The following is a 23754-nucleotide window of genomic DNA, read 5'->3' as shown; positions in this document are numbered from 1 at the left end:
CACAAACTTAGCGGTTTTGTCAATATGTCAACAAGTATTCTACCCATCCAACTACACACCACACGCCTCAGTTCTCCGGTTACAGGAAGGCCGTTCAGTCTCATACATTTTTCATTGGAATACTGAAAACGACACGTGCACTCCCCCCAAAAAACGCACCCCTCGCCTATCAAATAAGCTGATATGTTAGTCTACAGTAGGTTCACTTAATAAATTCACCTCAGCAAATGTCTCAACGTATTTTATCTTTAAACATATTTGCTTAATTATATGATCGGTTGTTGATTAAAACTTTTGAGAGACTTTTTAAGAGTTTTATGACATGTATAAACAAATACAGCTTATCTGATTTGAGTCCAAGTTGCACGTTTTTGCTGTCATTGTATTTGGATTGCCGTCCTTGTGTCAATCGTTGTTACACCCACATTGGCAGTGATTGCTCTTATAAGATCCCAAAGGTGAGACCTATTGGCTATGCCAATGCTTGTTACAATTATGATAGAGTCACTCTGCAAGCTGTCCGCTTACCAGCCCTATCTCTGGGCTTATTCAGCTCCTAAACATGCCTACTGAGAATACCCTGATTTACAACCTTTTTGAAATTGCACATGGCCCACATAAAGTTGCAGGAATTGACAGGAAATTGGGGAGGGGCCTGCCCTTGCGCCCTTATAAAGAAGGAGTTACACTTAAGAGACTATGAATATATTTTAAGGAAATAGTTGAACTGCTGCAAAGATGTGTCACTCAGAACTGCATCTCTTTCACCCCTGGACAAGGTAGAATTTTGTTTTAAAGAAGCATCACATTTGGTGAATGATATCTATGTAAACACGTTTTAAAGCTTGCACCAAATCTAAGCTGTAAACAAACATTTGTAAATAAATAAATATATAACATTCTAACATGGTGGAATATTGGTTGTCTGGTTCAAAACTTTTTTAAGCTCTCAATCCCCCTAACAATATATAAGGAGTTAGGTAAAGTAAACATACACCTATCATGTTGACATTTTTGTCCTCTATAAATTGGCCATGATATTCTGTAGTTAACATTAGTATTGAGTAGCCATTGTAGGGGATGTTGTGAGAGACAGAAAGGTTATGCATTTCAACCACAGGCCTTTTATCTCAGGGTCTGTGAGCAGCCTCACAGACAATAGAAACTCTTTAAAGAACACTTGTTGTAGTAAGAGTCAATTTTCTGTTATCTTGGTTCTCTCTATATAAATACTACATACATAACGCATACATACACAGGACTGTGTTATAACTAAGTGGTTGAAACGAAACCTTACTGGGTGAAAAGCAACATCAAACGAGAAGGGCATTGGCGGGTGGCACCTGTTAGAAGGTGGTGGGAGGCATGGGTTCGTGAGGTCATTGCTACCTGTGGCATAGCACCCCAACTGCTACCACTGAAAACACAGGCAGTGCCCCTCTGGCACATACAGCACAATCCTGACTAGTAATGTCCCCATGCACTCACAGGCCATGTTACATTTCAGCGTTCTAATATGATGTGGAGGTGTTTTGGGACCTGGTTATGTCATCAAACTATGTTCTGTTGTAGTCTGATGAAGATTCAGGGTCCTGGTAGTGCCTGAATCTTCGAGCAGGAATACCACACTCAAACTTTTTAAACATAGCCATTAGTGTGAACCATAGAGTCTCTGATACCCATGTGGACTCACTTAGAGGAAGCATGCCAGTGCAGTCCTCAGTAAGCTCATGCCATTTCCAAGGGAGTGGAAACTGTAGTGGGAAACAAGGCAACAATAGTCCTTACTACTCATAACATGTATACTGTGTTCTTTAGACATGACCTTACTGTGGGAAAACTGAGCCAGGCCTTCCAGGCCGACCGCAGGCTATTGTCCCAGCAGGGATTTCTGCTTGTATACCATGAAATAAAATAGGGATGTTAAGTGCCATCGTAAGTGGTGATACTTTGAGGCCAGTCGAACTAAATGAATCAACCTCTCAGTAAACTCCTCAACAATGTGAACTTGTGATGACAGCTTGCATACAGACAAGTACATCAAGTGCATTAATCCACCCAGCTAGTGTACTGGATGAACATGGTGTCTTCCATGTTCAAGAGCATTAATCCACCCAGCTAGTGTACTGGATGAATATGGTGTCTTCCATTTTCAAAGTAGATCCATATTTGGAAGCTTGACTTTAATTTTGGTTGTCAGTTGTCAGTAAATACAGAAAACATCTCCAACAATACCCTGGCACAAGGACAAATATACATCGGAGCGAGCAATGACTAGAAAAAAAAACACATCTCAAAAAAACTAAAGTAGAAATGGATACTAAACTTTTAAATGTAGGCGACGCTAATAATTCCACCTTGCAACGCTGACTAATTTTTTTATATTCTCTTGTATTTCATTCAAGCATGTCAAAAACAATGTATTTCACATAGGAATTTGCAATAGCTGGAACTTTTCCATTCTTTTTTTTTTTTTTTTTTTTTTTTTGAAAAACCTTTATTGACATTTCAAGCAATAACAAGTATGGGCCTACAACCCCCCGGGGCCGGCCGCTAAGCAATCAGAGCAATAAGGATCAAATGTGAACACAGGCGGCACCTCGGAGAGCAGAATGTTCATGCTAATATAGTCCGGCCAGTGAGCAGCGCAGGTAGGACACCAGGAGAAAGAAGGTTTTTCGTTTTATAATGGAACAAGACAGTAGGATCAGGTGCCAAACAATTTCCCAACAGCGATAAGAGGCAGGCAGAATAATAGACGTAAGCAATAAACAGCAATCTATTGGATCAATGGCGCAGACACAGGAAATTCAGGATGGGGAAGAATATCATAAACAGTTGCGCCTGCAGGCCCCCGCCCTAACGCCCAAGAACACCCCGGAAACTGTGGCACACATGAAAAGGCAACGATTCACAACAAAGGAGGTGTACCACGCTGATCCCAGAAAAGAAAAAACAAGAAGAAGCAGAGAAGAAAAAGGAGGCCATGGAAAAAGAGATGAGAGACTAAAGAATCCCCTCCCCCAACCCCCCACCCTGCACCTCTGCAAATGAGTACGGCCCCCCCCCCCAGCAGTGTGCCTGTCGCCCTGGAACTAGACCCGAAATATAGAAGAAACAGGGAAAAAGGAGTAAGAAAAGAACCCCACCAGACGGGGGGGTAGAGAAAGTATAATAAACTGGAGGAGGGCCTTCAAAACATACCCCCGGCTTCTCCCTCCCGCACGGTGAGGTCTCCCCACAGCAAACAATAAGCAGCACAAAATCGACCATATCAAAAAGGGATGGGGAGCATTATGCACCTAATATGCTAATAGCTATGTCATGAGAGTACGCAACCCCTGAGTCAGCCCGTCTACTAGATGACCACCCCCGAAGGATCAGCCTTATCCTTGACCACTCTTTGCAATTCTGCCCATGCCTACCCCTCGACCCAGCGCCATGTCCGATGTTCCAAGGTAAAGGAGTGTCCAAAAACGACCGGGAAGCGACGCACACAGGTGGGGTGGAAGTCTCTGAATACCAACACAGTCCGCATCATGGAGGGACGTCTTTCCCAGTGCTGCCCCAGGATCTGCACTGCACACAAGGTCCAGGAAGGCGGAATCAGCCAGAGCAGACAACTGTTGCTGAAATTGTCCCTGGGTCGCCGGAGGCCGTGCACGGGACGAGGCCACCACCTTCCACTCAGGTCCAATACCTCCGGAACAGATCAAACCCTCAGCTAGCCGATCACACGGTAGCATACTGTCCGGAGTGTCCAGCCGTGCACTAATCGCAGGGGTGGCCGCGACATTGTCCTCCTGTGTGCAGTGTGGGAAGTCCCTGTGTACCTGTGGACAGGCAGGCCGCCACTGTCCCAACGCTGATGCCACACCATCGAGCTTACTCCCCAAGACCCCGACGCCCCGAACCAAGGAGAAATGAAGGGCACCAAGGGCCTCTAGGAGGTCGCCGTACCCCAGCACAACTCTCTGCGATCGCTCCGCCACACTCCCAAAAGTCACACACTCCCAAACCTGCTGCGACCCAGTGGACAGGATGGTAGGCTGCATCGCAACAAGATGGCCGCCGGGGAGGCCCGACCCGTATTGGGGCCGGGACCCAGGGACAAGCGCCTCGAGGTCCACGTCGCTGGAGACAGGGTTCCGGGGGCAGGCAAAAATGTATCCGTTGCGTGGTCACGGGCAACAGTCGTCCCCACCACGGACCAGCTCCCGCGAAAATCCGGGAGCAGCCCGCAAGGATCAGGGCGAGCCACGGGCGGCGTCCGGGCAGCTCACAGTCAAAGGCAGGGGCAAACACCGGAGAATCTGAGAATTGCACCCCCGGGCATGCCCTCAGTCCGCTACGCTTAGCAGTGGGAGCGACCACGGCGAAATGCAGGCCGAGGTTAGCACCGCTCCGGTGGACCGACTCCACCCAGTCACCACAGGCCGCTGTTGTTGAACTGCCACCCGGCCAAGGCGTCCACTCGAGGTCCCGGCTCCAGGGCTGCACGGGCCGCAAAGTTCAAATGCAAATTTCTCCGGCGGTACCGCAGCCAGAAACCTCGGAGTCACACGTTCGGTTGCCACTCTCATTCACAAACACGATCGCATAGCGCAGACTAAGGATCTCGTGCAGGATATCCGTGCGGGATGCGGAGGTTCACGGAGCCGGGAGTCTACGCTGCCGTCCCGGTCGCCATCTTGGCTCCTCCCCCCAACTTTTCCATTCCTAATGTTTTTTTAACCTCTCCCTCCCCTTATAGATGGCATTATATTTCTGTTAAAGTGTGTCTCCTATTTGTCATCATTGCCAAATGCCATCGCACCACTCTTAAAATGGTTACAATTCCATAGAGCCTGCCATGGTTATATAAAGTCTACGCAGCACTTTATGTTGACAGCCAATACTTGCAGTTTCTTATATCACAGCTCGGATTTATTCGTGTTTACGATAGATAGTAATGTGTTTTAATATTTAATTCATATTTGGTTTTAATTCACTACGTCATGATATAAATAAAACTTGAAAACTTGAAACACTAAAAACAAAACTAAAGGTGGCAAAGAGTTAGCAGTGCAGGTTGTTAATGGTGCCTATATATGGTCATACTTGGGCTAAAAGCTCACACCTACTGAAGTGGGAGATAAGGACCTGGTGGCAGTTCTGGAGAAGGATATATCGAGTCGTACTAGTGAGATGCCATGATCCGTGGTCTTTGAGGGCCCAAGAAACTTAGCTCAATCATAAGGGCAAAGAAACATCATGCACTTTAGGCAAACGCAACATCATCATGTTCCATTGCCACACGTTGCCCTTGGTTATGCGAGATCGCATTGCCTTCTGCTTTAGCCACTTATTTAGTTCTATGTTCCATTTCTCTTCCACATTTGCAAGCTTAGAAATGCTTTATTATGTTGTTTTTTTCCAGGAATCCCTTGGATCTGTTTGAAAGAGTAAACATAACAGGAACACAAATGGGACAATGTGACCATCCACAAAATGTCAAGATAAGCATCTCATCTAAGCAATGACAAACCATGAAAAACACATGAAGGGGCATGGCTTCCCCAGCCATAATGGCGGTCGTTCCCTGTCGAAGCTCCGCTTACCCAGCCACCTTAATCTGGCAAAATCTTTCCACTGGGCCTACCAAACCCCGCCATCCTACTGTTCCCCCGTCAGGAGAGACTAGGCGAATTGAGATTGGAGACAGCAGCAATAGCAGGTGCCACCTGAGACCTATAGAGGTGAGCACACCTGCCATCGGTGAGCACGCCAGGAGTACACAGTTGTAGCAGCTGTTGTGCCTCCCCTCTTTGGACCTGCACTCCACGGACTCTACCCTGAAGGTACCACAAGGCATCTACTTGGCTCCAAGGGGCCCACTGCCCCTGCACTTCTCTACCAGCGACATCACCAGGGAAATAACTTATTTAACCTACACCAGCCCCACGGCCCCTCCTGGCAACACCTCCTTAGCATTACCAGCCAGAGCTTGATTGAATAACGCATCTTGGAAGCCCACCCACTCACCCATGCAGCAACCTGGTTCTACCTTTTGTGCGTAATCCAAAATGTATTTTCTACCAAAATTTATGAATCTTTGGAGGTTGGAGCAGCACACCTTTTCTAAAAAAATTACTGCCAGGCTTTTTCCTTCACTTGATAATTCATATGCCAAAAATAGGACATTGAGATGGGCAATTTTTAATTTTTTAAAGTTACATTTGTAGCCCACAGTGGCGAATCCCAAAATTATGATGTTCACCCTGTGCAAGTGCTCCAATAACTCATTGTCCGTCAGATAAATATCATCTACTTAGGACATTGCCTCCTCATCACAATTTTGAAGTAACTCTGGTACTATTGCTGAGAACAACCTGCTGCTATTCTTATACCCTTGGGGCAGTCTACAAAATTGGCTTTGAGAGCCGAGCGCTGACAATTCTGTCAAATTTCTGCTTTCAAGCGCTATATTCTGGCAGAAGAATCCATTTGAGATATATAGTGTAGGTTTTGTATTTCTCCCGCACAATGTTATTCATTAATGCAGGACTGCGTGCATTTTGTACTGCAAATGTTTTTGTGCATGTGTTCAAATGCCTGTAGTCTAGAACTAGACGGTAGGAATTGTCAAGTTTCATTACGGGAAACAAAGGATTATTCATGGATGAGGTGCAATTCTCAATCACACCTTGGTATTCAAGTTGATCTAGGATCTCCCTGACTTGCTTCTTTGCTTCATGTTTTGTTGGGTACTGTCCCTGTGGTGTAAGAGTAGTTTTTACTGGGATTTCATGGTGAGGTGACTCAGCATCCCACCCTGCATGATTGTGGTAAAGTGCTGGACGCCCACTCCTGCGTGTATGTATGTTTTAGTGATTCTGGAAGAAGGTCAGAGAAAGCCGGTAAAATTACCTCTTCCCCCCTTTGGGCACTCCATGACGAACTAAGGCGGCCATTCTCTTTCAGCCAAACGGATGTCGTATCCATATGTCAGGTTATCCCAAAAGAGACCTTTCACTTTCCTGGGCATGTCCCCCTCAATTTGGAGCATAAGTTCATGTAAACAATGTGGGACGCTTACACTTGTATCCGGTGTCTCCACTGTGATATGTTCATTCAACGCTGCTGTGACTAGAAATTCCATCAGGTTCTGGCGAGCTATTGTTACTTCTGCTGCGAAGTCTAGCATCGTCAGAGCCCATTCCCCGTTCAGTAGCCTAGGTATTTCTTACTTTAAGGCCAGCTACCTTCTTCTTTTTAAATTGAGGTTTAGTTTTGGTAATGTAGTCTGAGGTGCAATGTGTGTCTCTTGGCTTGGCTCATTCTTCTGATCTGTGTTCTGAAGTCCTTCCCTCTCTGAGTTTTTGGATGAACCCTGAAAGGAACGGGAGGAATGTGGATCAGTATCCTGATACCTGTCAGCTTTTTTTCAATATTATCACGGTTCCTAAGGTTGTATTTTCTATCAGAGGGCTCCTGTTGAGGAGACCCACCCCTTGATCATGATGCATTTTGCTTATTCATTTTTGATTGTTTGTTTTCCCATTTCTATTTAGAAGAATCGGGTGTTTCACAGCACTAGCTCCTAAGTTATCTCTACCCAGCGAAGCATAGGTATGTTCGATAATACTAGGTAGTTCTCGCTCATGTTGTGCAGGAGTGCATTCCCCCAGGAGTTGGCGTATAGCCACCGCAGCTGCCACCCCTTTTATGTTAGCTCACATAATTGTTGATACCTGGGCAAAATTACCTATCAATTTCATCCCCAAGTCCAGGGCAGGCTATTGAGCTGCGGCAGATTTTCCCCTTCCCACACCAGACGTCTCTGGGTAAATGTGAGTAGGGGTCTCTGAGAAAACACAAATGAACTACTCAGATTTGACAGTTAAATAAGAACCAAACCAACATTGGTGGTGCCATGTCATGTAGTTCCTACAAATCTACATAGGATCTGTGCGTTTAGGCTACATAAACTAAGGGATTGGTGTCCAGACTGATTCCAGACACCCCCAGAGGATATGTTAGCCTTTAGACCAGCTAGCTCACAGTGCCACCATACACCCCTAACCTTACCAAGGTGCGAAATGTTTCTGGCAACCATCGAACTAAAAACCCTTGATCCTTCAGGGATCATAGAAACATTACAGCACATTTTGCTAAGTCAAACAGGCTCACTTAGTCTTAGAGAAATACACAGAATCAACGGTGGGGACGTTTTCATTAAGCATTTATTGAACCATCGTCATTCTAGTATAAAAGACATTTGCTGTGACAATCATTAGCCAGAAACAGATATATAAGATTACAGGTACCAACAGAGTAAATAAAAGGTAGAATTCTACCATGGTGCTAAAACAGTAAATATATGCAGGCATATAGATACATGGCAGTAATCGAGCATACTCCTATGATTCAAAACCTATCTAAGTGTACCAAGCATGTATGTGGGTGTCAAGCCAAGATTCCCCTAGGAAAGAGCCAACCTCATTACCTGATGTGAGAGAACAAAAGACCCCGTCTTGGTCTCGAGTTGAACACCCCGCAAGGGATGTCAGACCACTGTGTGTTGTAGCTTCTTCAGGCCGGGAACCCAGGATCTTGTGTCAGCATGGAAGCTTCTATCTAGTGTTGGTATAGGTCTTTTATATCATAAAGATAGCCTTGAAGTTCCTTACAAAATCGATATGTTGTGAGTGCGATTATGCAACTGAGCATAGAACAATACCTGCGATTATGCTAAGGAGTTCTTTCGCCCTAGGATGAAGATGACCATGACTTTTAAACAGAGTATGTTCATGCTGTTATGTGCGTCAAATGCAGAGACATCTCTAACAATCCTCATGCATAATAAATTAGGCTAGTTTTCAAGGAAACCAATCACATTTATTCAGCACATAACTGGGTAAAAGGTCAGTGCTTAGAACTGTTATGCAGAGCAAGGTAGGACAAATGTAAGAAAAAAGTTGTATAGCTACTCAGGCCTAGTTTGGGGTACATTGGGGTTCATAACACGGAAAGATACTCCGTGACAGTCTGCTTGCAGACTCTATTCGCAGGGTGGAGCCCACCCACATATTTGCCAGTCACACTCATCTGGGCAGGGTATGGACAGCTGCCCTCGCGGGGGAAGCAGGTGAGCAATCAGGTAAGGACCAAGCAACGCAGTTGGGGAAGGGGAGCTTTGCTACACTCTTGGGACATCAGGGCCCAAGCTCTGCACTATCCCATTGCTGCCCTCTACTCCTCCCATCACCCCATTCATGCACCCTTGTCGGTGGAAATGTCCCACCTTGCTTCCCCCGTGACAACCACAATGGGCAGAAAAAGGGTGGCGATGCCCCCTCCGCTTCACCCGGCAGTGGAGCAACAAACTACGGTGCCAGAAACTCACAATCCAGATGCTGCACAAAACAATCCACCATCTCTGTATGACAAACTCGACAAGGTCCTCATGGCCACGGAGAGTTCCTGCTTATCCATGAAGTCAAAAATGGACACCCTGATGACCGAATTCGGGTTCCTCAGGGACGACCATCGGAAGCTGTCTGACCGTGTGGTGGAAAGTGAGAAGGAGATGGCTGCACTCTAACCTCAAATGACTGATGCACGATGGTCATTGTTGGACCTTCAGTCCCGAGTTAAGATCCAAGAGGATAGAGCGGAGGACGGCGAGGGCCACTCCCAGAGAAGCAAAATTCGAATCGTGGGCCTGTCGGAGGGCCTGGAGGTCCATGACCCATTGGCATTCTTAGATGGCTGGATCTGCTTATTTGTACCTGCTGCAGACCTTACCTCGTTTTTCTCTCTGGAAAGGACACACAGCGTCCTATCACGAACCCAGTTCTAGGTGCTCCACCTCGCCTCGTGCTGGCCAAGCTACTACACTACAGAGACCGTGATACTATCCTGTGAGCTGCATGTACAGCAGGCCCCCTAACCCTGGACAATCACACGATTGTGTTCTTCCCCAATTACACTCTTGCAGCACAACAATAGTGGTCCTATTTCCTGAGTGCCAAAGAGTGGCTTCGCAAGCTCAGAATAAAATGTTCTCTAATATTCCCAGCCCACCTCAAGATTCTTTCAGAGGACAAGTCCCTTTTTTTCACAGACCCTATGGATGTGTCGGACGGGTTGTACGAGCAGCAAGCTGGAACGTCATCAACCCACGAGGGGGTGCCTCCCAGATCAGCAAACATAGGACACTGAAAGGGACACTGAGACACACGAGGAGCCCCCCTGCCCTCCAGATTCGCACACGCAGAACAGCTCATCAAGGATAAATGGTGGGCAATCCAAGCAGTGGCTTCCTTATGGGACAGTGGCAGCTCTTCGGTAGATGATCGGTGTCTGCACATGTTTACAACCAATGATGACTGAATCACCATGCATGGACACCACCTTGGCTCCCACCCACCACTGGTCACACCACAGACCGCAGATACTATAGTCTGACCTGGCCGCAATCCTCCAGACATCCCTTCCAGTCCTTATTCTCCCTCCTCCCCACTCCCTGACCTTCACGGATTTGTAGGGCCCCGGCCACTACCCTCATTGTAAATCTAGGTGGCCACACAACTCTCATTTTGCCCTTTCATCCCCTGGCAAGCCATAGCCCCTCCTTCAGATATGGTACTTCCTTTCCACCGGTTTGGATATCCTGCATTATAGCACTTTACCCTCACCCACTCCCCTAACCACATTGACTGTACCAGGGCAGTAATATTCCCCACCTCAACTACATAACAATCACTGAAGGAATGGCTCTTGTAACGTGGCCAAAAGTAAGGATCCCCTGGGACACACACACCCTGCCCATGACATGGCCCCCCAGGCAGACAGCCGACTCTTGACCCTAAATGTCAGAGGGATGCACTCTGTGAAGAAGCGGTACGCTGTTTACTCTTTTGTCAAATGCCACAGCACCCAAATCATCCTCCTAAAAGAGATGCACATCACACTACCAGAATTACAGTGCCTCTGCAAGTGCTGGAGAAGTCACGTCACAGGCACCACACGTTCCGCATATGCACACGGTGCCCTTGTTTGGGTCTGCGCCAGTCTACCGTTCTAGGTAATTGACACCATAGTGGACAAGGAGGGACGCTTTGCTAATGTAGAAGGCTGTTTTGATGGCTCCAGGGTTCTCCTGGGAAGAATATACGCCCTTAATACTGAGCAAGAGGCTTTCTGGACCACACTTTCCCAAATACTCGCACACAAAATGGGTACCCCATGGATCTTAGTGAGCGACTACAATTGCCTACTTGATATTTCCTTGGACTGCTTCAGTTCCCCTTACCTTGCGCCCCTCCCATGCCCAGGCGGTGCATCAGCAGAGAGGCGCCAACCATTCGTCATTGATCAAGCATGAGGGTTGCTACATCGTGGGGAGTGGATCTCTTCTTTTTATTCAGAGGTACATGATTTCTGCGTGCATCTTGACTGCATTTTTCTGTGGCCACTCTCCTGGATACCGTGCACCAGGCAGACTATAGGGGCTACATCCTTTCTGAATATGATGCACACACGGTCAACCTCTCTTGGAGCATCCCACTAGCTCTGGTGCCTATGTTGCGCCTTCCCATGGAGACATTGGAAGACCCTGCCTTCCAAGCCTCACACACTCAACACATCACTCAGTACTTCTCCACCAATGGTGGCTTTGCAACCTCGTGCACAGTTGAATGTGACACCTTTAAAGTGGGCACACATTGGCTTTGTGTCCAATAAATATCTGGTGATCACAAAACACTGGATTCATAGTTAACCAGGGCCTAGAGCCTGATCTCTGACCTGGACAAGGTTGTGGTCCTTGATGCTTCCAAACAGGAGGCACTTCTGGACGCCATGAACACTATGCAGAAGGACTTGAACAGATGTGCTGACCCTTGCTATTCTTGGCACAAATTACAAAATTCTGGGGAAGATTACAACATTCTGGGGAATAGCCTAGGTGCTGCCTGACCTAGTTAGCCCTGATCAGAACAGGTTTTTGCCAGGGTGTAGCACGTCCCAAAACATATGACGCCTTTTCCATCTGATGATCAAGGCCCGCCAATTCTCATATGGTGTGTGCCTTATTCTTGATTGTTGTGAAGAGCCTGGATAGGGGCGCCGCAAAACCTGCCCCAACACTCCACTCAATGTCTATGAGGGAAGTCAGGAAAGCAACTACAGGGTTAACAAGCATTTACAATGCAATTGTCTCGGCATTGTTAAAGTTAAAGGTATTGGCATTGCTCATGACATTATTTTTAGGTCTCGCCTAGGCAGCGCTTGCGCTGTCTCGTTGAGACATGCAGTATACACTACAGTGTATACAAGCTCCACCCACTCTCCAACAATCATTTTCATTGGTTGGTGTCTTAAATGGTGCCTTCCAATTGGCTGTAGGCTTGTTAGTCCCTCCTTTGTGTCCTTCCACGGCTATTGACCCCTTTACTGCACAGACTACTTTCTTACAATGCCTTCTCACCCCCATATGATTGCATTGCCAGTGCTTGTTTTATTTGTTTCCCCCATCCCCACTCTCATCTGTTTTGCCAATGCTTGTATTGCCAATGCTTGTTTTATTTTTTTCTCCCGTCCCCACTCTCACCTGATTTGCCAATGCTTGTATTGCATTGCCAATGCTTGTTGTATTTGTTTCTCCCCACAATGCTTGTTTTATTTGTCTCTCGCAAATCTCATCTGAGATCTGTTTAATTATTTCTGATTAATACAGCCCACGCCACGGACCTTTTTATTTATAATTAATACAGCCCAAGCCGAGGATCGAACTCTGCTCTTCAGCTTCAACGTCGGCAGCCTTATGTGATACGCCACCTCTCCTGGCTTCAAGACAAGCCCCTTAAAGGGGTTTATCTCTGTTTCCATTGCGTGCACTTTCCAGGGCCCCTGGGGCACAAGCAGGGACCTACTACAGTGCTTCTCTATCAGAATGCACTTTGCGCGGTCCCCCCGGGGCACAAGCAGGCATCCACTGCTGCCTAAGCAAGCGTGTGATGAGTGGAAGCGTGTGTGTGTGTGTGTGTGTGTGTGTGTGTGTGAGTGCGCGTGCGCACGCGAGGCTGCAGGAGTGGACGGATGTCGAATTTCACGATCGCAAGGGGGAAACACCCATTACAACGACTCTGTATTCACGCGCTGCCATCGCAACGCGGCTTTTACATCGCAGGAGGCTTAACACCGCAGGTTTTTAGATCGTGTGCACATTTACTAAGGTAACATTTACAACGCAAGCAAGTGCAACGGGAAACACATGATGTTTTTAGATCGCATGCACATTTACTTCGCGCATGCTTTTATGTTCTCATGATCACTGAAATGAACTATCAGAGTCTCCTTTATTTAGTTATTATCCAATGATCTTGGACTGTGAGAAGCTTATCCATTCCTTTCTTGTGGTTTATTTGTGGTTCCTCCTTCTCTTGATGTGTTAAGCCAACCTATCCCTAGAATGTCCCTCCTCTCTTCGGTTTCTCTTTTACTGCTTTTGGGAGTGTTAGCAGATAGAGGGAATACCGCGAGGAACTGGGTGAGTTGTGTGTCCCTGGGCTAAGAGACAGCGAAGATGAACTTCAAGTGATTGGCCCTGTGGGGACTCATTAAAGACAACATGAATGCCTCATCCAAATCATTATTCAATAAAAAAAAAAAGGGCCATCTGCTGCCGTGCTGCCTGGGATTGAACCCACGACCTCACTGCTCACTGTGCCCTGCAAAGATAAGTTTGGCTTTTGGTCATTTTTCCCCTTCAATAGCACTGGCCTTCAGTGATCTAACACACATACGGCACATATAATACACACGCGGAATGCTGTGTTACATCTATAGCATGTTTAGTATATGGCATCACAGCACTGGAGTGTTATAAATAAAAATGTATTACACAGAGAACATTTATGAAAAGAGTTCAATTCCCAGGGTCGGGCAATCGCGGTAAGAGGAGTAATGTTGCTTAAAATCTAAAAATTATTTTCTATAGTTGGCACAGAAGGGGCCACCGTTAAAACTGGGGGCACCACTGTGATAGTGAAGAGTGCGTGTGCAAGTGTATGCATTAATGCGAGGTCAATAGATGCGTAGATATTTCACTCATTAAGACCTCCGTACATCGAAAGTCAGTCACAATGTACATGGCTGGAGAAAGATGTGCGCCGCATTAGTGTTAGAGTGCAGCAGATGGAGCGTTAATGGCGGCTACCGCGCGCTCCTGCAATTTATCATAAGACGCAAACGGAAAATGATGTAGTGTGCGGAAAGTGCGGTGTGCATATAATACAGCCTTCTAGTTTCAAGAGGGCAAAAAACAGAAGACCCATATTTTGAGAATAATAATATGCCTGTGCTGAAATGCGCTTCTCATGTTTTGTGTAAGTTGGAGCTCGTCTTAATGGTAACATTATTTTGTATACTACAGAGGTTTGGGGGGAGGGGGGTTATGTATTTATTTTTCATCTTTATCTAAAAAAGCCATCTCAACCTCTCACCCCTTTGTGGCAGATGGAAAGTGTTCCACTCAGTTTGTGGCGCTGTAGTTAAATGTTTAGGGGGACATTCATTTCGTGGTGTGCAGTAGCAACTGCAGGTTTTATGGTTGCACTTATTTACAGGTTTGTAGAGAGATGATTTGCACAGACCATAGAAACACGTAAAAGAGAAACCTGGGTTGGATACTTTGCCCACCTGTCGGGGCCGAGGTAGGGTGTTATGCAGGGCTTTAAGTAGGATAAAAAAAACGGGGGGGGGGGGGTCTCTCAAAGGGGCGTGGTCGATGTAATTAAGGACGTGGCTTAAAAACCGGTATGCTGAAAATCTATATTTAGCTTAGTGTGGCGCCTGACTGGTATTTTTCTGCTTCTGTCATTGTATCCAGATATATGATACAACAAGTGACATTACACCTCCAACAAGCCAGGGCGTTGGCTTTGCCAATGGTTGTAAGTTGCATAAGATAATTAAGCAACAACTATGGCTTCATTGTATAGCATATTGAAAACGCTTCAGTTTTGAAATGGTGAGACTGTGAAAGAACTGTAACGAGTCTCTCTGGGTCTAAGTGTTCTCGTTTATTTGGAAACTTTTTATCTGTGCAAACTAAAATTAGTTTTTGTTGACATTTTCAAGTTAGTAAATGGAGGGTTATGTGTCAATGTGGTAAATCCATTATCCCTTATTATGCGGATAATGCTGCATTTACAAAATTACATAATTCCAGTGGCGCTGGTTGTAACCTACTTGTTTTTGGCTTTTCTTGCCGCATAATTTAATCAACCCTGATGCATGCTTTGTTGCTCATAATGAAGGCAAAAGTAGGATGTCCCGCCTGGAGCAGCATTCGCCCTATGCAGCTCATTAACACTACATACCAACCCAGCTACACAGTGGCACACCAACATCCCAACTGAGTTATTTACAGTGGCTTTGCATGGGTGTTCTCATGGCGCAAAGCGACAAAAAGCATTTAGTCAATTTACTGACCATTAAAAAGGCCTAAAAATGCAGCGTTCGTTGTGTATCAGCACTTGCGCAATCCTAGTAAATCTAGGCGCATGACCTAAGAAGCTTGACCGAGCAGAACAAGAAAGGCATGGGAGAGACAGGTGATTATACTGCACCTACTCACCTGTGAACGGACAGCTTTGCAATTAGGAATGCAAACCTGTTTGGTATATGGTAGTAAGACATCACAGCTTTAGTCTTCTAACGTGACTGATGACGGACTGTGTTCTTTCATAGCACCATTTTGTTTGTTTAAGGCTTTCAATGGTCTTAAGCACATAGCTACGTGTGAGGTTATGTCAGCACTGTGGACGTCAGTGTAATAACCTAATGTTGAATTTTCAGCAGTGGCATAGCAAGGGGTCAATGGGCCCTCCTGCAAACAGTGAAAATACTCCCTCCAACCACCCGCTCTGCACAGTTTGTAGTAACACAGCCCTAGTTGGGCTCGATAGCCAACATTCCTGGTCTCCGGTGCCACTGCACCTGCTGCACTGTTCATAGATGCGCCCCAGATTCTTAGCTCAATCAAGGTAAGAATGGTGGAAGGGAAGCTAAGCCGTACATTTCGACCACAAAAATTGGATCAAATTAGTGAGTGAGTATTAAAACCCAGCCCTGTCACTATGCTGCATAGTTAAATACATATAAGATCCTAATGGCGAGACCGATTGGCATTGCCAATGCTTGTTGTTTATGTTTTTGTTTTTAAAACATTTAAAGAAACGGCATTGTTATTTACAATGTCAACAGCTTAATCACTCTCAAATGCGAGACCTATTGTATTTGCACCCACACACAGAGCCACACACCCAAAGCCACCCACACACACAGAGCCACCCACACAGAGCCACTTACATAGAGCAACCCACACACAAATAGAGCCACCCATAGAGCCACCCACAGAGCCACCTACACACACACACACAGAGTTACCCACACACAGACAGACCCACCACGCATAGAGCCACCTACAAAAAAAGCCACCCACTCACACAGAGCCACACACACACAACCACCCACACACACACAGACCCTCCCCCACACACACAGAGCCACCCCCCCACACACACAGAGCCACCCCCACACACAGAGCCACCCCCACACAGAGCCACCCCCACACAGAGACACCCCCACACAGAGCCACCCCCCCACACACACAGAGCCACACACACATAGCCACACAGTTGAAGTTAATGTTTTACTCAATGTTTATATGTTGCAGACATGCCGCTCTGCTTCTAGTTAGCCTTTCAGTTCAGGTGACGAAACGTAAGTGCACGCCCAAGTGAGAAGAGTTGAAAATAATAAACATCAAGCAAAATGTAGAGATAAAGAGAAGCCAAGAAATATGCACCTTGACCTCTTTGCCACGAGTGTACTACTCGGAGATAGAAGAGACTCCAGAAAGAGTACTCCGTTTACCTGCAGTACAAGGCTGAGCACAGCAGGCTTCAACACAGACAGCAGCTGCACACCTAAAAGCTCACTCATCAATTGTTGGAAGGGCACCAGCATGCCTCACAGGAAGTGTGGGCAAAGCAAGCTCAGATTCTCTCACGACATGTAAGTTTAGAGGTCCAGGAGTGCTGTTAGCAACCTTCGAAGAGCCTCCGGGAAACCGGTCATTCAAATTTCAGGATCCAATCTTAACCCTCTTGGACCGATTAACAAAGATTATGCTGTGGCTTACTCTCGTAGTACTCTTGAATTTTGGAGGCGAGCCTGAAGTAAGCCAAGAGCGCTCCTCATTCACTCTTGAAACCGGTACTACAAGAGAAGGGCACAATTACTCCTACACAAATCTTCCATGATAGTACGCATTTCTACTGAGGTCCCAAATGACAGATTTATACCTGAAATTCATGAGTAAACCAGGACTACTGTAAGAGTAAAACACATTTACACGAATCATGATAATTAGGCCCTTAATGTCACTAATTGTGGCATTTTCCACTAGGATCGCTCGTTTCCTGCCAGTTGACTGTTGAGATTACGACTATTCCTCTCCAGTGAGTTTTAACGAGGGGGATGTGGCATTGCACTCAAAGTTAGGTCATGCAGCTGTCGAGGTAGGCGCAGTTATCCCTCGACTCCTGCTTGCAGTATTTACTCGGTCTGCTCGATTCGCCGTCGCTCGGGGGATTCAGCTCGTTGCTCCAGCTTTATGGACTGCATGCTCTCTAAAAAAAAACACAGAGCCACCTGACATCCATCTAGTGACAGCCATCCAGCTACATTTTCTATAGGGCATAGAAACTACAGCCATTATAGTCCTTGGGCCACAAACTACCTTCGGAAGAGCTCGCATGAAAGTAACCGGACACAAAGCACAACTCTCGGCACCTGTCTGCAACAGTCTCAAAACAACTTCGAAACCAAGGTCAGGAAAACAAAGCAGCCACCCCACATGCAGGTGGGAGAGGCGGAACTCCCTCTCCCGCCTCGACTTTCAATGATAAAATACATTCAGACGACTGCGTGTCCGAAAGTGTCTGTTACAACATAAAACAGGTTGTAAAAGCGTAATTTTACAAGCAACACCAAAGACACATATACGACTTACTGAGCAGCAGCCGGACACGGGAGCCGACAGCAGGGGGAGAGGACGCCATTAACACCACCGCCTTTCTCCGAGGCCAAGCAGAAATGCCTTGGAGAAACGCAGCGGCGTTTTCGGATTCGTGGGCGTGTTTTTCTTTCTCTCCCCTTGCCATTGGCTGGAATGTTTACATTCCAGAGGAGAGAAAGAAAGTAAAAAACACGCCCCCGAATCCGAAAAAGATGGGGCTTGTTTGGAGAGACAATGCTCTTCTCCAATGGCTGACCAGTATTTCAGAGTCCAGCCAATGGAGAAGAGGTAAAAAAAAAGGGGCGGGTTAAAGCCCCACTCCTAACATTAAATCTCGGAGCGAGACTGCGCAAGCACAGCCTTCGAGCTGAGACCTAAAAATGTCCTCATGCCCTCTCCCTTACAGAGTGACGAGGAGTCCGCCTCCACAGGGAGCCAATCAAAGGCCGAGGCGGTGCGGAAGAGAAGCCTCGGCGGAACCCGGAAGAAGGAGACACGGACCAGGGAGATGCCAAGAAGCCTGAGCAGAGGGAATCCCCAAAGCTGAAGGAGCAGAGCCAGAGCAGAGGGAATCCCCAAAGCCGAGAGTGCCTGAATGACCCAAGCTGGAGACCGAGAGGACGAAGGGCGCTGCCACGGAGGACGACCTTGATGTGTGGAGTGAGGACTGGTGGACGCCCCAAGGAGACGCGTGTTTGCCGCCATAACTCAGGAGAGTTGCGACATTGGCGGTAAGCGCGTATAAAGGGGAAGGGGGTGCACCAAAGGGGGGGATATTAACAAAAGGGGAGCACACTGAGTGGTTCGGACTAAGAGTCCAGGAAGGCACGAGAGGCGCAGTGAAATTTATGTTATAGGACGCCTCACAAACTTAGGACCGTTAGGGGTGTTCCGGAGGCAACAAGGATAAGGGGTGTAACTAGAACCCCTCTTCTTGTCCTAAAGAGGAGAGGCAATCCTGTGTTGTTTTTGTTCATTTTAACCCTGGCACAGGACTTCCCTCACTCCCCATCCTCCACAAGAAAGCCCCACTCGAACAGCAGCCATTGAGCACTATCCTCACTGGGTGTGGTGAAGGGTATAAAACAGTATAGGAACCATAGTTCAGGTGACTGACCGCCACTCTCTTTTCTCTCTTTCCGAGTATCCTGGGGGAGTGACCATCCAGAGGGCGGAGCCAATGTCAAGAGGGACAGAACTACCATCCTGTCATCCAGCTCATCTACCACCTAATACTAGCTCTACTACTGTTGTTCAATAAAACAAATCCACTATTGATAAACCTATACGGCCTCCTAGCTTTCATTTCCACCCATCCCTCCGACATTGATCTAGAAAAGGCTTTTGAAACCCTCGAATGGGACTACTTCTTCCAGGTTTTCACCACACTAGAAGTGGGAAAGTACCACCGGACATACATGCGTTTACTATACTGCGCTCCCAAATCTCAAGGTTTATTGGGCCGACTGGTCTCCCAGGTGTTCCCGGTGGAGAGGGGCACCAGACAGGGCTGTCTCCTCTCTCCTCTTTTGTTCACACTTGTGATGGAGCCTCTTACCGCCCTGCTCCGATTAGAGGGAGAGGCCTGGGGAATCCCTCTCAACAGAGTGACCTATGCAGTTTCCCTTTACACTGACAATTTCCTACTCTACGTATGTGACATCCATGCGGTCCTCTCCCCTAGTCACACCATGCTGAGTTAATTTGCATGCCTCATGGGACTGCAGGTCAACTGGGTGAAATCCTGTGTGTTCTCCCTGGGAGCCTCGATGCCCCCAGTTGAGGTTTGAATGAGAGGGCGTCGTCTTGAATGGAGGAGTGCAGCCATTCGGTGCTTGGGGTTTGTTTATACCATTCCCACTCAGATCTCTTTGAAGGCAACATCTAGCAAACACAGCCATGAAATCTGAGGTCCAATTTTGGAAATCGCTCCCGCTAGCCCTGACGGGCATAACAGTCATATCTAAAATCATTGTTTCCCTGCCTTCTTTATCACTTCGTTAACCGTCCCGTAGTCCCTCCCCATAGCTTTTTCCATGATATAGATGCTCTACTTCAAGAACTTATTTAGAGCAACAAACACCACTGCATAGCCTTACAGAAACTGTAACTCCCTGTGGAGAAGGGTGGTCTTGGCACACCTTTGTTCAAGGTTTATTATTTAGCTTCCCAACTTTATTGGCTCACCCGGTGACTATCGTAGCAAGTTCCATCGCCCTCACAGAAGTCCAGAGCTTGCTGTTACCTATGGTAGCCCCCTTCACAGACATTTGGTAACCATAGCGCACACATGCAATAGGCGGACATTGGTCCTTATACGTCACGAGTCCTGTATCTCTCGTCTGTTCCTGACCCTCATACATCCAGAGACCTTACAACCTGGCATGACTGCTCCCTTACTACCGTAGGAGACCTGTTCATAGATGGCCAACTTTTAATTATCGACCTCTTGATCAACGACTTTTCCCTCCCCAGGGGTCAATTTCGCCAGTGTCATCAGATATGGCACTCAATGCTCCATAATAGACACCACGCCTCCCATGCACTCTACTATCCAGACTTTTCTCACCATGGGGACAGTACGTGGCCTTATCATGTGGCTCTAGACGGCCATAAGAGATCACATGGAAACTTCACGTCTCCCTCTGGGACAAATGGGACACCAATATAGATCGTGCACTCCATGACTCTGAATGGGACAGAGCACTCAAATACTCACACAAGGTCTTCCGTAAGGCCCAGTTTCAGAGCATAGAATGCAACATTCTCCATAGAGCATACCTCACACCACACCAGCTTAACCGTTTTTACCCTGTGACACATCTGGAATGCCTGTGCTGCCAGGAGTCCTCAGCAGACGTCCAGCACATGCTATGTCCTATCCCACCCTCTTCTCTTACTGGCAGGCAGTCCACACCATGCTTTTCGAGGTGACAGAACTAGTAGTAATCCAGTAATACAGCCTGGGAGGCCTGTGACCTAGATAATTTTAGACACGGAAAGCATGTGGTAGGCAAGACACTCTTCGCAGGTTTAATAATACTTCTCACTAAACGTGCTATCACCCTTAACGGGTACATTTCCCAGCCCCCTGGATTGGCATCATGGCATGGAGCTGTGCAGTGATGGGGAAGGTCCGAGAGTAAGGCATTGCGCTTTGAGGAGGTTCGGCGCATTTATAAATGACCCATTTCCCAGTGGCGGCACTTCCGCTAAGGAGGAGGACTGTCGCACCACTGAGCAGGTCAAAGAAGAAAAAATTAAATGATAATAACTCGTTGTTATTCTCATGTTATTTTTCCCCTTGCTCAGCTGGGTAGGGGCGGGGCTGCTCTGTTCACAGAACAGGGCACGGCAGGAGTGGTTTGCCCACTCCAAGCGCGCAGGACTCGGACTGCTCAAACAGTCATGTGCACTTTAGCGCTTGGACGCCCCCGGGCAGCAATCGCGCTCTACAAATCGACATACAAATACAAATACAAATACAAATTATAGCCTGCATGGAGAACATGCCTAGCCTCCCATTGTCTGGCTGAGCGCTGATCCACGACGCTCAGACCAATCAAAGCGCTGTATTGCAGTGTTTTGTGATTGGCTATCTGGAGGCTGGGAGCCGGGTGCTGCCTGCCCTGGAAGTAGGCGAAGAGGGAGAGGAGCCGATAGCGGCAGACAGCAGACAGGTCAGTGTTTATTTTATTTTAATTTTTATTTATTCTCAGTTCTCGGTCTGCCCTCCTACTTCCGTTAAATACCAGCCGTCACTGCCATTCCCACCCTCCAACATTTCCTCACTCTTACCCAAGATGACACCCTGACTCCGTGAGCCATGGGGTGAATCTCTCCTCTTTCCTGCCTGGGCCCGACCGATAGCGCACCCCCAAACCCATCTCCTGTGGCCTTTTTCCACCTAATCCTACCACCGTCTGCGCGGTTCAGCCCTATTAGACTCATGCACTCTGACGTCTTCCAACAGTGTTCTGGTCTCCAGCCCCAATCCTGACTCCCTCCCACCCTCATCGCTTCATTTTGACACATGGTCAGGTGCGAAGACACTCCTGCAGATGTTTCGTAATTCTGGACCAGTCACAATGTATGTTGTATTTTCTTGACAAATGTAATAAAACACGTTAAATAAATGAAAAACACATGTAGGTTAATGACTGAAGTCGGCGGACCCAAAACCCGCTCTTTCTCCGTACTTTGTATTGCACTCTTTTGAAGAACTAATGACATGAGGTAACGAGAGTAGAAAGCTCTGTAACCAGACCTAAAAAGTGTCGGTGTCACGGACCAGACTTCAGGTTCTGGTTTCATATGTGCTTTTCTGTTAAAAAAAAAAAAACCCAAGTCAAGCAGCGCTAAGAGTGATATTGCTTCTTCTGTAGGGTGAAATGTAGTGTTTAGTCGGACATGCCGTTTACATCCACCATCAAATGATGGGAACAATTTTCTATCATTCTTTGCAGGTCAAAAGCAGCGGCCACTTGCTCCGTACCCGAATAATTCAAGTAGGGGCCGCGCACAGACGGATGGCACCAGGACAGTGGAAGCCACGGTGAGTTCATTGGGCAAGACTGGGGAGGCCAAAGCTGCGGCATGTTAATGAGAGGGTTAGTGAGAGCTGGCTGCTGGTCTGTTGCTTCTACTTCTGTAAAGCAGGCCCTCCTTCTCTGCGAAACATTCCAAGGACATTCCCCACACATCTGAACCTGAAAAGAAGGCCTGTTCTCTCTTACAAATGTTGCTTTCAATGCAGTGCTTAATTTGTGAAAAAAATAAGTGCCAGGGCTCTCGTTAGGAGGCCAATACAGCTTGCACCACACATTGACCCTGATGTGTTGCTGATGATAGTAACAAAACAACTACTATCACACTCATCCAAGTGTGACAATTCGGGCTAATTCGGACCTCCAGAGCTAAAAGAATGCCTTGAGCGGCAGGGAATAGTCATTTTAATGTATATTTGAATTAATTTTTAACTTGCAGTGCATAGAATGCCATACATCTTTTTGAAAAGCACTCCAAACAGAGCTGTTTTGCTGAGTTGTCCAAAATGGTTAGTCTCAGTTCAAGCGCCATGAAGCCTTTGGGCTATACGAATACTTCCTCATTCATTTTGTTTCAGAGATTGGGGAGTAACAGCTCACCCTGCATGTTTTTGAGTTCCTCCCCCACATTACACCTGAGGCGCCACACATATCAGCCGCACAGATCAAGAGTCTTTCTTTCTCTGGGTAAGACTGGAGAAAGGTAGGAGGGATACTCTCATTGACAATGACCCGCTTACTTACTGCTAATCATATTTCTCCGAGTCCAGGTCTTCTTCATCACAGTCCTTACCTGCATGAGTCCTTCCCTCATATGGAACCCACCACTATCTATGCCAAAAAATGCTTTAATGAAAAGACACACTGGCAGAAATCTCAAAGCCCTTGACTGAGTTTAATTTGTGAAAGAATAACTGTTGGGGCCCAATGTTTGTCTCAGAAGCCTTTCGTCAGAGCTGCCATTTACCTGGGTGCCGAATACCAATGCAGCCCGGTCTTGATTCCACCTCTTGCCTCAATTCTTCCACCACCCCACACTTTCCATCTCTTTATCTCATGAATACCCTGAATCCCTAGCCTTGATTCCACCTCATGCTTCTTTCTTCCACCACCCTACACTTTCCATCTCTT

The 23754-nt window shown here is 47.0% G+C and overlaps 1 protein-coding gene across 2 annotated transcripts in view; it reads left to right on the top strand.

Annotated features, from left to right (window-relative positions):
* The window catches only part of LOC146809019 (uncharacterized), a 314049-nt gene that overhangs the window by 281949 nt on the left and 8346 nt on the right, over positions 1-23754 (top strand). Inside the window, exon 4 of one of the 2 annotated variants that reach the window (XM_085615814.1) lies at positions 22543-22631. The exons of the other annotated variant lie outside the window; for it this stretch is intronic. Within the exon in view, the coding sequence (XP_085471940.1) occupies positions 22543-22631 (89 nt within the window). The remainder of the gene's footprint in view (positions 1-22542; positions 22632-23754) is intronic. 2 annotated transcript variants of the gene reach the window in all.

The sequence above is a fragment of the Triturus cristatus genome, chromosome 7, assembly GCF_964204655.1.
Source record: "Triturus cristatus chromosome 7, aTriCri1.1, whole genome shotgun sequence".
NCBI lineage: Eukaryota > Metazoa > Chordata > Amphibia > Caudata > Salamandridae > Triturus > Triturus cristatus.
Note: the sequence above shows the minus strand (reverse complement) of the source record. Positions and strands in the feature narration are given on the sequence as shown.